Source organism: Ahaetulla prasina, chromosome 9 (genome assembly GCF_028640845.1).
Source record: "Ahaetulla prasina isolate Xishuangbanna chromosome 9, ASM2864084v1, whole genome shotgun sequence".
Taxonomy (NCBI): Eukaryota; Metazoa; Chordata; class Lepidosauria; order Squamata; family Colubridae; genus Ahaetulla; species Ahaetulla prasina.
Window position 1 is genome coordinate 1,340,353 of NC_080547.1, and position 11,328 is coordinate 1,351,680.

Consider the following 11,328-nt stretch of genomic DNA (forward strand, 5'->3'; position numbering starts at 1 on the left):
ATCCACAGGTCTTAAAGCGGCCAAGTTTGAAGACCTCTGGTTTCAAGTGATGCTCGTCTCCCTTCTGCAGAAAGGGAAGGGGAAGAAGACGAAGTCAGGGGGTTGGTGGGAGGAAACGGAGGCCCACGGGGGATCGTACCCCCACCACCACCACCCCGGGAGGTAGTGGGAAGGGCCTGTCTGAAAAGCAGAGGATGCACAAAAGAAGGTTTGGAAAGGAGGAGGGAAGATTGCAACGGGCCAACTGACAAAGCTTTAAGCTGCTGCTGTTTTCTAAAGTGAGTGTTTTGTTTCTAATTAGGATAAATCTATTCTGGGTTACCGTACATCTGTGTGTCTCCCAGCTCAAAATGGGGACTGGAATTTGGTAGAGGCAGATGGATCGCTGGGGACTTGAAATAAAGGGGGAAGGTCGGGGTCAGCTGCTCTGCCCCTTCTCCACTCTCCCAGGGGTTAACCCTGCAGAAGGGCTCCCCTGGCAGTGCTGCCCCCACCCCGGAGCCCAGGAGAAGGGGGTTCGGCAGAGGATGGAGGGCATCCAGAACCCAAGCAGACTGAAGCAGAGGTCTCCAACCTTGGCAACTTTAAGCCCGGCGGACTTCAACTCCCAGAATCCCCCAGCCAGCAAAGCTGGCTGGGGAATACTGGGAGTTGAAGTCCGCCGGGCTTAAAGTTGCCAAGGTTGGAGACCTCTGGACTAAAGCAATCGAACCAAGTAAACAAGTAGCCCTTGGAGGCCTGAATGATTTCCTGACCTCTCATTATCAGGAGAAAAACGTAGCCAGGGCTCCTCCGTTCCTTTCCTCATGTTGTGCCCTGCCTGATCTCCGAGGAGTTGAGCAAAGCCAGTTCCCCATCCTGATCATCTGCCAGGAGCTGGATCTGCAAGGGGACGTCGTCATCCCACATCCGGCCTTCTCTCTTGGCATTCTCTGGGGAAGGTTCCTGTCTTGATGGCATTTTGGAGGGTTTTGGGGCTTGGTGGCTTGGGGCTGTCAGGCGTCCAGATCCTCTTGGCCGGGTCCCAAAATGGCCAGATGTTGCGCATTGAATTGCTGATTTTTTTTTTCTGGAGCATGGAATCACCGCCCAGGATAAGGAACGGGGAAGTTAACCCAAACGATTCTTAGAAAAGCGGTCGCTATCAATACAGGCGGTCCTCGACTTACGACCTCAGCCGAGCCCAAAACCTCTGTGGTGAAGCGTGACAGTCGTTGAGTGAATTTTTGCTCCGTTTTACGATCTTCCCTGCCAGGGTTGCTAAGCGAATCCCTGCAGTCCTTAAGTGAGGGACACGGTTGTTAAGCGAATCGGGTTTATCCGTGGACTTTGCTCGCCTTTCTTCGTATGAATGTGAAGATAAGTCTTAACAGTAATAACATACATTATAAACCATATGAAAGCATATAACATATACAATATTAAATTTCAGGAGATGGTGAGTTCTAGTTTCACCTTAGGCTGGCTGGGTCACTTTGGCCCAATCACTAGGAGATTCTGAATTCTAGTCCTGCCCTTGGCATTTTGGCCAAATCCCTCTCTCTCTCAGCCCGACCCACCTCACAGGGTGGTTGTTGTGGGGAAAAAGAGGAGGAAGGACTATTAGGTATGTTCACCGCCTTGAGTTATTTATAAAAGTGATGAAGGCAGGTTTTCTTTTTAAAAATGAGCCGTTAACGCTTTACAGTCCCTCCGTTCCCGATGATGAGGAAGGGGAGAAAATGGCTGCCCTTTCAGGTGTTTGTAATTCCGATTTCAGGCATCTCCTGAAGTGGCTTTAAAGGATTTGTGGCTTCTGCTTAACCGGGGGGGGGGGTCTTATTCTCCCCTCTTCTCTAGGCCTACACAAGCCAGTTTGTCTCCCTGGTAATGTTTGCGCTCATGATGTGCGACGACAGAATTTCTATGCAAGAACGGCGGAAAGAAATCATGCGAGGCCTCAAGCTGTTGCCAGGTAAGGCGCACACGACCAACGATGTCAGTTTTGAATATTTTAATTTTATTCCTCTGAGTCTTGCTTCCCGCTTGTAAGCCTCCCAAAGTCAATCATGTGAGATGCCGCATACATTTAAATGAATACCCGATTTCCCTAAAAATAAGACATCCCCTGATAATAAGCCGAATCAGGCTTTTGAGTGCATGCGTTAAAATAAGCCGCTTCCTTAAAAATATTTAAATATAGAGCTTGAAATCAGGTAAGAAAGCAAGAGGAGCCCCATCTTGCTCCACCTGCCCCAAAATAATAAGCCTTCCCCGATAATAAGGTCAGGCACTTATTTCAGGGTTCAAAAAAATATAAGACAGGGTCTTATTTTCGGAGAAACATGGTAAATGCGTGTGGGAGTTTTGTGGCAGCACTTTTTTGGGCAGGCAAACCCGACTGGTGTGTCGTCAGCACAGGGGTGTGTGTGTGAAGGGAAGTGAACTGTCTTCAGGGCAGGTAGAGCATAGAAAAAACAGAATAATACAGTTGGAAGGGACCTCGGAGGTCTTCTAGTCCAACCCCTGCTCGAGCAGGAGACCCTGTACCATTTCAGACAAATTGTTGTCCCAGTTTCAAAAAGGACGGAGCAGCCACAACTTCTGAGGGCAGGCCGACCCAGTGGTTGGTAGGAGGGAATGTGAAGGCTGTGATACCAGGCAAATAACTCGGTCCAAGGAAGCTGGATGGACGGTTTATTCAGAAGAGACTCCAGCAGTGGCCAAAACTGTAGAAACCTTTGGGAAAACCTCGGCCCTCGTTTTAAAAACCCAAGTTCCAATCCCAGGGCTGCGGATTCTGCCCATAACGTGCCCTACTGCCGTTTTATAAAGACTGGGTCCCTTCCAGCCTGTTTTCCCAAGGCCTCCGAACACTTGGTGGCCGGGGTGAGTCGTCCGCTTTGGAAGCATTGTCTCCTCTTGTTGCTTTCGATAGGCTTGATAAAAGAAGTGCTGAGCATGGACGATGAGATCCAGAAGTTGGCCACTGAGCTCTACCACCAGAAGTCGGTGCTCATCATGGGGCGGGGATATCACTACGCGACCTGCCTGGAAGGCGCCCTGGTGAGCATCCTCCTGAACCCGCAGCTGCGTCGGTTGGGGAGAGAGATGTTCCTAGTCCCTTGGGGGCAGATAAAGTGGGGGTGCAGGGGGGGAAAGAGAAGCCTGTCATTGTTCATCATCGTGTAGAGCAGAGGTTCCCAATCTTTTTCGCCCGCGGCTCCCCCGGAAATCCGACCTGCAACTGCGCATGCGCACCAGACGCGCCCGCGGCTCCCCCGGAAATCCGACCTGCAACTGCGCATGCGCACCAGACGCCCCAGAAATGGCGCATCAGCGCCGGACCCAGCGGGCGCAGATATTCCGCGGCGCCCCCATGACGATAGCGCGGCTCCCTGGGGAGCCGCGGCTCACAGTTTGGGAATCACTGGTGTAGAGGGACCAAAGACCAGAATGTGGACAGACTTTCAATCAAAACGAAAGATCTAAGTCAGAGTTTCTCAACCTTTCGGCCGCTTCAACTGCCAGAATTCCCCAGGCAGCATTCTGTTTTTCTCTGTCCTATTCTGTCCTATTCTCCATTTCCATTCCTCTCCTTCTCCTTTTCCTTCTCCTTCTCCTCCCCCTCCTTCTCCCTCTCCTCTCCTCCCTACACCTTTCCTTTCCTTTCCTTTCCTTTCCTTTCCATTCCATTCCATTCCATTCCTCCTACCCTTCCCTTCCCTCTTCCCCTTCCCCTTCCCCTTTCTTTCCTCTCCTCTCCTCTCCTCCCCTCCCCCCTCGTCTCCCCTCCCCTCCTCCCCATGACAATAAAGCAAAGGGTTTGTTCTGGCTGATCCTATGTGGGAGCCTCCTCTTAAAGCAGGGGTCTCCAACCTTGGCAACTTAAAGATTTGTGGACTTCAACTCCCAGAGTTCCTCAACCAGCAAAGCAAAGCTGGCTGAGGAACTCCGGGAGTTGAAGTCCAGAAGCCTTAAAGCTGCCAAGGTTGGAGCCCCGTGTCTTAAAAGTATCCACCATCTTCTTCCTTCACGGTTTCCCCTTTTCTGAGACTGAAGGAAGGAAGCCGAGGGAAGGAGTTGTTGTTCATTTTCCAAGGAACTCACGTAGGAGCTCCACACGTGACTTTCCCTTGACAAATAGTAGATCTCTTGGAAGATCAAGGACAGGGAGCACTTTGGTTCTCAACCGAGGCAGCTGAGATTAACGCAGGGCTTCCTCCTGCTTAGAAAATCAAGGAGATCACCTACATGCACTCGGAGGGCATCTTGGCCGGTGAGCTGAAGCACGGCCCCCTGGCCCTGGTGGACAAGCTGATGCCCGTCATCATGATCATCATGAGGGACAACACCTATGCCAAGTGCCAGAATGCGCTGCAGCAGGTCATGGCGCGCCAGGTGAGCAGAGGGGCTTGGGGGGGGTGGCTCCTCTGTTTCTACCCTCCCCCCCAGGGGAATATTGAATGGGGTAATGAGTCCTGCTGGCTTTATTTTAGTCCGTTCCAGCTGGGAAGTGATCTGCTTTCAAATGAAAATAATAGCAGACTAGTAACAAAACAGAGGAGATACTCCCCTCATAAAGATGAAGGACCTCATTTCAGCTGGAGGAGACCCACATGGGAGCTTCTGGGTGGAGGTCTCTGGAGATTCTCAGCCCTCCAGGTCACGGTTGTCCCAAAGGTGCTTTTTTCAAGAGGCAACTGGACTTTCTGGTTTTTCTTTGAAGACGTGTTGCTTCTCCTCCAAGAAGCTTCTTCAGCTCTGACTTCAGCTCCTTCCATTCCCCATCATCCAGTCAGAGCTGAAGAAGCTTCTTGGAGGAGAAGTGAAACTTCTTTAAAGAAAAACCAAGAAAATCAAGCTGCCTCTTGAAAAAACACCTTTGGGACTTCTTGGTGGATGTCAGAACTGCCTGAGTTTCACATCCGTTAGCTTCCACATCTGCCGTGAACTATTGGGGGAGGGGGAGGCTGACTGCTCATCGTACCTTCCAGAGTCAAGGTCAAAGCCACTGGAGGTGGAAAGGCATGGCTAATTGCTCACCAACCAGCCGGCCATTGAAGAGACACTTCCTCAAACCATTCAAATTTAATTGGACAATAAGGGACCAGTAAAGGGGAGGAACTGGACAGGGAAAATTAACGGGAGAAATTTGACGCACGAACTTCAGTTCTACCTTTGCTATACTGTAAACCACATGGCCTTTTAGTAAAGTATACCTTTCGCTACAAATGGAGTTGAGGGTCTTTCTTGCTTAAGGGACCAAGTTGGGGCAGGACTGACAGTAGCTTTGGACTTGTCTGTAATCATTTCCCAACATTTCCAAATGTGTTCTTTCGTGAGGATAAAATTTGGGGAGGAAATGTAATACCGGTGGTCCTTGTTTAATGACCACTCGTTCAGTGACCGCTCTTTGCAGACCGAACTTAAGAGTGGCATTGAACAAGTGGCAGTTGTGACCAGACCTTGTACTTACATTGGTTGCAGTGTCCCTGCGGTCACATAATTGTCATCCTGATGCTCAGTGCCCAGCTCACGATTCCCTGCCAGCTTCCCACAAGCAAAGTCAATGGGGAAGGCGGCAGGAAATCGGAAGTGGCAGTCAGGGTGAGGTCCTCGCTTAATGATGGCAGCTGAGATTGCTGGAACTGCCGTTACTAAGTGGTGCGGTCATGGAGTGTTTCAGCTTAACAACAGTGTTGCTTTATCACGGAATTTCTGTTCCCAATTAGAGCATCGTGAAACCAGCCTGTCTAGATGATCTTGAGCCCCTGAGAAAAATGGAGGTAGACCCCAAATAAAGAATGATGGAAGGAGCGCTTTCTCCTACCACAACCTAATTTTGCTCTCGTAAGCAAAACGTGTGTGTGAGAGGGGTGTGCATCCAAGAAAAAAGGCAAGATGCCAGGCACAACCATATATTTTGATGGTTTTGGTTTTTTTAATCCGACTCCCGTGTGTGTCTTTGAGGCTAGATCGAGTTGATGGGAGACATTAATCTTTTTTTTTTTTTAATTTTTTTTTTTACAGGGGCGGCCTGTCGTGATTTGTGATAAGGAAGACATCGAGACCATCAAAAACAACAAGCGAACCATCAAAGTTCCCCATTCGGTCGACTGCCTGCAGGGCATTCTGAGTGTGATTCCTTTACAGCTCCTGGCTTTCCATCTGGCTGTCCTCAGAGGCTACGATGTAAGTTAACACCTTCCCGATCCCCAAACCCTTTTCTCTTCCCGACCAGCCCCAAAAGTTCAATAACATGACATCGGGCTTCCCGTGAAACCAGTACGCCTGAGGCGTCAAACTCAAGGCCCACAGGAGGTTTAGATCCAGCCCACGGGGGCTGCCCTGCTAACAGCGAAGGACTGGCCCACGGTGCCTCTGCCAGCAAAAACGGAGCTCAAGAGGGCTGCACACAGCCCTCCCGAGCTCTGTTTTCAGCTGCCATGGCCTCCTGCAACCCTCTGCCAGTGAAAATCGAGCTCAGGAGGGCTGCATGAGCTTCGGAGCCCATTTTTGCTGGCAGAGGGTTGCAGGAGGCCATGGCAGCTGAAAATTGAGCTTGGGAGTCCATTTTCGCTGGCAGAGAGCTTGGGCCGCCATAGGCGCCCCGTTGAGCTGGTCATTCCCCCCCTCCAAGGTCAAACACAACTCTGATGCGGCCCTGAATGAAATCGAGTTTGATGCCCCTGCACTACACCTTCCCAGCTCACGTCAGGCTACGATGTCAGGGGATTAAGTGGATCCAACAACTTTCCTGGGGCTCTCAGACTTCTGAGCTAAGCCAGTGTTGAGGAACCGTCAAGCGTCCTTAATTCCTAACCACGACCAAAGATTTTAACAGGTGGCATATATCGTTTTCCTTCTTTCCAGGTTGACTTTCCAAGAAACTTGGCCAAATCCGTTACGGTGGAATGAGGTGCTCGCCCAAGGTTGACAAAAGGGATTTGCTCTCTCCCCCCCCACCTTTTGGTACCGAGAAACGCTGATTTTAAAACATTTCTCCCGTGATCGATTCTTACTTCCAATGTAGAAAAATCTTTATACTGTAATTGTTGCATTTGTGATAGTTAGGAGCTGAATCCACAAAGCTCCTGGTAGCATTGTTCAGTGGCAGCGAAGTCAAAAGTACTGGGTTTTTTTCTCCTCCTTTTTGTTTTTTAAAAAAGCCCGTTTATTGTAACCCTCATCAATTATATAAAATTGCATCGTTTCCTAGTTATCTCTAAGACAGGGGGCTCCAACCTCGGCAACTTTTAAGACTTGTGGACTTCAACTCCCAGAGTTCCTCAGCCAGCTTTGCTTTGCTTTGCTTTGCTTTGCTGATTGAGGAATTCTGGGAATTGAAGTCCACAAGTCTTAAAAGTTGCCAAGGTTGGAGATCCCTGGTCTAGGACATTCAGAGGGTTGAGCTCATGCAAGGATATGGAAATGAAATATGACAGAGAAGGGCTCAAAAATCGGCTGCCTTCTTTCCCATAAATTGCTCCATTGCCACCATTGGGAGAGTCTGGGTGGACTGTTTTTTGGCTCCAAGGTTTCTGCCGGCCAGTGCATTCTCCCCCCCCCCCCAACCCTGAAGTTAGTCCACATTTGTGCAGCTTGTGCAACCCCAGACATCCGTTCTGTGGGCATTACTCTTTCCAGCCCACTCGTAGCGGAGGGATCGTCTCTCTGTCCTCGGTTGCACAGGCCTGCGTTTTGGAGTTTGGTGTCATGCCTTCAGCCCTGCAAAAGGGGGTGAAATTACCTCCCCCCCCCCTTCGTCTGCATAGCTGCGCCTTCTGAGGCGAAGGCCCTTTAATGGGAGTCAAGTCAAATGGCTGTAGGTTGACGCAACCTTGGCGTTTTTTTTAAGCGACCTGCGGTAAAATGTCTGTTTTCCAAGGAATTTATTTTTCCAGTGCATCAAAGAGAAATGCCAGCCCCTGAAGGTGCCATGAGAGAAAAAAATGCCTTGTCTTGAACCAGTGTGGCTGAATGAGAACCTGGCTGGGCAGCTCTTTAAGTCCTTCTGCTTCCCTTGATCAGTGAAGGTGTCTGGTGAAGTCGGAGGAAGGCCTCTTCCAGTGAATCTGGATAACCAGGGACAAACAAGGGAGTTGTGTCTTCCATCTGGGCATATTTTCAGCCTGCTCTGCGTAGCGTTCCTATTCCTGATAAAAAGAAGGGGAGTTTGAATTGGAGGGTGAAGCCTGGTGCGTTTTTGTCCTCTCAAGGCCCCGTGATTTCCCCAGGTATCAGAAATGGGCAGAATTTCTTTCAATCCAAATTAGACTTGCTTTGAACACTCTTTTAAACCAGCCCAGCCCTCTATACTTGTGGAGATGATGCTGATATTTCCGCAGCAGGCAAGAGAGCCAAGAGGATTCTAAAATGACCCCAATGCAGCAGGGAAGGAGGGGACCAAAGATAAATAGATGCCTCCGGAAGCATCCTGTAATTCTGAAATCTAGAGAGGATGCAGACGTAATAAAAATCCAGAGTGACCAAAATATGCCGTCCTTCCAACTTCCTTCTCATTGATTAACGGGACAGACACTGGCACTAAAAGGGCTTTCATTGATCTACTTCTAAAATGGACGAAGGGAAGATTGCATAGAAACTCAACAGAAATTTAAACTCTGTCTGTTCTCAGCACCCTTTTATTGTATAAGAAATATCCTAATAGGGTGACACATCCTCCCTCCCTCACTGTGCACTTGCGGGGTGGGTGGGGAAGAGAAAGACGACCGGCAGTATCCACTGCTCAGAAGCTAATTTAAGGACCGCTTGCTAAGTGTATAGGAGTCTACGGCATAGGCATCCTAAAATGGTGCTTTCTGCTCGTGAGAGAAAGGGTAGTTTGTAGTGAACACTGGAAAGTTCGGAAATTTTATTATGAAAAGTTGCTTCTTGGCCAATGTTGGTATTTATTGTGATGTCCAGATGCTTGGTCTCCAGCCTTCTCAGGGGCTGCTGGGTTGCCATCTGAGCTGCCCATAACATAGTCAAAAGCCTTAGGAGGACTTCAGGAGGTTCCTTCGCTCAGCTGGGTCTCCGCTACTCTTAAGTCTGCCAGGGAAGAAGCCCACGGCAGGAGGAATGCGCTGAACAGGCAAAAATAGGCCATACCTATTATGGCCTATTTCTCCATCTCCACATGACATACAAGGCCCAGGAGGGAGGCCAAGGTGTAAGGGAAAGGTCTAGAGCAGTGGTCTCCAACCTTGGCAACTTTAAGATTTGTGGACTTCAACTTCCAGAATTCCTGGAACTTGAAGGAATTCAACTTCCTGGCTGAGGAATTCTGGGAGTTGAAGTCCACAAGTCTTGAAGTTGCCATGGTTGGAGACCCCTGCTCTAGAGGTCTTCCTGCTTCACTTTCTGCAGGAAGTCTTCCCCATGCTTCCAAACCCGCCCACCCTCAGCCCAGGAAAGCCATGAGTCTATTGGTGATTCCCTGGAATTCCACACGACCCAAAGCACTTTCCCCACTAAGGCCAACCTCTTCCAGGGCAGGGGTCCCCAATCCCCCCGGCCATAGTCCGAGTGGGCCGTGGCTAGTTCGGAGACAGGCCACCCAAGTGGCAGGTGAGCGTGTTGTGCGCAGCTCCATTTGTATGAACGGCGGACGTGAGCTTCATGCACGCGCACACGAGTGCCCACCATGAGTGGCCACCATGGAGCTGTGCCCACCATGGAGCTGTGTGTGTGCGCACACACGCCTGCCACTCACTTGGAACCGTTTCCTCCCCTCCCCCTCCCCCCACCCGTCTGCAAAACCGAAAAGGTTGGGTACCACTGGTCCAGGGCACCTGGCTTTGTGTCCTCTGCCTCAAGGAGTCAATTCAGTCCTGGCTTGGGCCTGTGTGTGTGAAAGTGGGACCCCTGGGCTCTCATTCCTTTTCTTTTTCTGAATGTAGATATTCGGCTTGTCTCGGTTGATGGGGACCATAGTTCGTTTTGTGTATAACTTTTTATCGTTTCGGTTGTTCTCTTGATTTTTATTTTTTTTGTACCTTGCTCTGAATAAAGACAAGTGCGTAATCTTCCTTACTTGGGCATCCTTGACCGATGGTGTTCCTTCGGGGACAAGTACTACAATGACCCAGATTTGGTCTTTGGTGGGTTTTGGTAAAAAAAAATTGGTCAAAGGTGAAGAGGTCTGCATGGTTAGGTTTCATCCTGACTTTGAAATCACTGGTCAGGCTCAGTTTATGAATTCCCTGCATAAGGTTTCTCGGCGTGTATTATTTTGGCAGGGTTTTGTTCCCCAACTGTTATCAAAAACCTCACCTCTTTTACACATCTAAAAAAAAAAGAGAGATCAAAGCTGAATTCACACTATTGCAGCCACCATCATTTTCCCAAGCCTTTTCTATAAAAAAAATAATATTTTTCTGCAGATATTTGCAGATATTTTGGGGAGGCTTCATATTCCACACAGTCAGCTTTGGAGGAACTCTGCCAGTGGTCAGTCACCTCCCAGAGTGGCCCAATTGGGCTGAATCTGCAGAACGCCTTCAAGGCAGGCAAAACCATGCGTGCCCCACATTCTTGGCAACTGCGCCAAGTATTCCCCATCGCTTTATGGGCTCTTAATGTGGTCCGTCTCTTGGGGAGGGGGCTTCCCTCAAACACCGTCTTCTGGGCCAGTAGACGTTCTCCTTCAACGGACTTTGGTCCATGAACTCTTAATGTTCTTAAGAGCAACATAACTCAGGTTGGCCAAACAACAAAACACTGAGCTGGAATGTGGCTGATTGAACAGCTTGTGTGGTCCCAACAGTTGTGATGTTCAAGACGTTCTGGTTGAACATTGGGAAAATCTCCATACGTGCCAGACAAGGAACTAACAACGTGTGTGTGTGTTCAGGCAGAGGTGGCTGCACAGCTGTTTCTTGGGAAGTCTTCAGTATGAATGTGGATTTATACACCAATCAGTAAGTTGGATGTAATGGTCTCCATGATCCATTAAATGTGATATTTTAGAATTAAACTTGTACTTGAGCTGGGCTAGCCTGATTAAGTAATTTTAAATGGGGTTTTAGTTTTTATATTACTTAGTTTTTAATTTTGGCCACTATTTATATAAATTTTAGTTTTGTTTTTATTGTATATTTATTGTATCTTTTAAATTGGCTGTTAACCACCCTGAGTCCTTCAGGAGAAGGGCGGTATACAAATGCAATTAATAAATTAAATAAATAAATACATATAAATGTCAACTGAGCCAATAGGGCCCGTAAAACTATGAATTCAGTGGTGCAAATTATTCAACTGCGCTCCCTGGTTGAGGTTGTATCCAAGAGCAAATATTTTGGGGACGGGGAGCAGGAAAGGAGGGGCTGCTGTATGAGTTCC

The 11,328-nt window shown here is 48.9% G+C and overlaps 2 protein-coding genes across 2 annotated transcripts in view; one reads left to right on the forward strand and one right to left on the reverse strand.

The window, feature by feature from the left end:
• The window catches only part of GFPT1 (glutamine--fructose-6-phosphate transaminase 1), a 43,854-nt gene extending 32,586 nt beyond the window's left edge, over positions 1-11,268 (forward strand). The window contains exons 15-19 of the mRNA XM_058194964.1: positions 1,840-1,954; positions 2,918-3,045; positions 4,213-4,380; positions 6,013-6,174; positions 6,856-11,268. Coding sequence (XP_058050947.1) covers positions 1,840-1,954; positions 2,918-3,045; positions 4,213-4,380; positions 6,013-6,174; positions 6,856-6,900 — 618 coding nt within the window. The 3' untranslated portion in view covers positions 6,901-11,268. The remainder of the gene's footprint in view (positions 1-1,839; positions 1,955-2,917; positions 3,046-4,212; positions 4,381-6,012; positions 6,175-6,855) is intronic.
• ANTXR1 (ANTXR cell adhesion molecule 1) overlaps positions 1-11,328 on the reverse strand; it is a 150,330-nt gene that overhangs the window by 10,911 nt on the left and 128,091 nt on the right. The gene's annotated exons all lie outside the window — the stretch shown is intronic.